General features: G+C 40.0%; 1 protein-coding gene across 1 annotated transcript; it reads left to right on the forward strand.

Annotated features, from left to right (window-relative positions):
* Nucleotides 1-321: 321 nt before the first annotated feature.
* On the forward strand, nt 322-1,529 carry LOC134573008 (olfactory receptor 5AR1-like). Its single transcript, XM_063432368.1, has 2 exons — nt 322-391; nt 562-1,529. Exons 1-2 carry the CDS (start codon nt 322-324, stop codon nt 1,527-1,529), a joined length of 1,038 nt encoding a protein of 345 aa, XP_063288438.1.
* The last annotated feature ends 268 nt before the right edge of the window (nt 1,530-1,797 follow it).

The raw sequence follows: 1,797 nt of genomic DNA on the forward strand, positions 1-1,797 counted from the left end.
AATTCCAATTCACTGCCTCAGGCCTAATTACAGTCCCAATGTCTGCAGGAAAGTTGCTATTTTAGTGTTATGTCCCACTGTCTTGACTTTGCTCCCAGGTAACTGTCTCCAAAAAACATTGGACCATGCACAGAGAGCTGACATAGCACTTACTGCATGGTCTGCCCTCAGTGGGTTGGTCTGATGATTAGAAGGCAGCTTGGCATGCAATTATGCCAGACTTTACTACCTATTCTTCAGGTGTACCCATTTCAGATTGGTCCATCCCCTTTAGGAGCTGTCACTGACCCACCATATTTTACCGTACTTTGCAGGGTGCCGATGTTGGGTCCTACGCTGCCTGCAACCTCCGGAGCCAAACTAAATAGTGATTCCACTGTGGACATTGAAAGTAAGTATTGTTTTTATTTCTAATCTAAAAAATATGCAATTTTTTAATGCATTCTCTGTATAATATTAATTTTTAACCGCTAGTTTTGCCAGAGCTGAATAAATCTGGAATTACATTTTAGTAGGTATGTCTTGTAATTCTTCTAAGATGCTTTGTTCTGTCCTCACTAGTTGAACGCAGTTTCGAATATCAGTTAAAACAAGGGATGACAAACTGGAACAATACAGAGATCACAGAATTTCTTCTCATGGGACTCTTTGTATTGCCACATTTACAGTATCTGCTTTTCTCGGGTTTTCTCCTAGCTTACCTGACGGCGTTATGCAGCAACCTAACTATCCTCTTGGTGACCTTCGCTGAACCTCTTATCTACACACCCATGTATTTCTTCTTGAGTAACTTGTCCCTTATTGACTTAGCTCTCACATCATCAATTTTGCCTAAACTCTTACATATCTACTTAACAGGTCATCGAAACATAACCTATGTGGCATGTATGACACAGGTTGTGTTGTCTGTTATATGCGTAGTATCAGAATTCTGTCTTTTAGCTGCCATGGCCCATGATCGAGTTATCGCCATTTGTCTTCCACTGCGCTACACACAAATCATGAAACTTGGGGTTTGCGTCAAACTAGCGATAACATTGTGGTTGTTGGGGGTTCTGGAAGCTACAGTCTTTATGTGTTTGTTGTCTCAGTTTTCCTTCTGTAGGTCAAATGTCATTAATCATTTTTTCTGTCATGTTAAACCTCTTCTTCAAATCTCCTGCAGTGCGACTCAGAGTATGGAGTCAGCCATTGCTGTTTCGTCAGCTCTGTTTGGGTTTATGCCACTCTTATATATTATAATAACTTACATCATCATTATAGCCACTATCCTGAAAATAAGATCTAGTGAAAGCAAGAGAAAGGCCTTCTCCACCTGCTCTTCTCATCTCACCGTGGTCATCCTGACGTTTGGACTAGTCCTTGGTATGTACTTGAGTCCGGAGTCTTCGTTTGCTATGCTGCAGGACAAAGTGTTTTCTTTACTTTACACTCTGTGCCTTCCCATATTCAATCCCCTTATCTACAGCTTGCGAAATAAGGACATAAAGCAGGCTTTGCAAAAACTAAAAGAAAATATTGTGCGATGAAGATGTGTTCTACTGACTACAAACAAGAAAAAAAAATAAGAGTTTTTAAAGCTCTTTTAATAAATTTGCCATCGTTATCACTCTGTCTGTTCTTTCAATCTTTCATTCCACTTTCATTCTTTTTTGGTCAGTGTTTATTAAAGGTCAGTTTTAAACTTATTCCACCAACCTTGCTGTCTAACTGTTCTAACAGAGCCCGCCCACTCTATTTTTTATGTTTTCTTTTCAAGTGCTCTCCCCTCTTTCCCGTTGTTCTTCTCATGTTCCC

Source organism: Pelobates fuscus, chromosome 9, assembly GCF_036172605.1.
Source record: "Pelobates fuscus isolate aPelFus1 chromosome 9, aPelFus1.pri, whole genome shotgun sequence".
NCBI classification, from domain to species: domain Eukaryota; kingdom Metazoa; phylum Chordata; class Amphibia; order Anura; family Pelobatidae; genus Pelobates; species Pelobates fuscus.

Bases quoted from the DNA above. Each gene is read 5' to 3' on its own strand.
- LOC134573008 (XM_063432368.1), top strand. From the start codon at position 322: ATGTTGGGTCCTACGCTGCCTGCAACCTCCGGAGCCAAACTAAATAGT. The intron at 392-561 runs GTAAGTATTGTT...TGTCCTCACTAG, and splicing joins TTCCACTGTGGACATTGAAA to TTGAACGCAGTTTCGAATAT.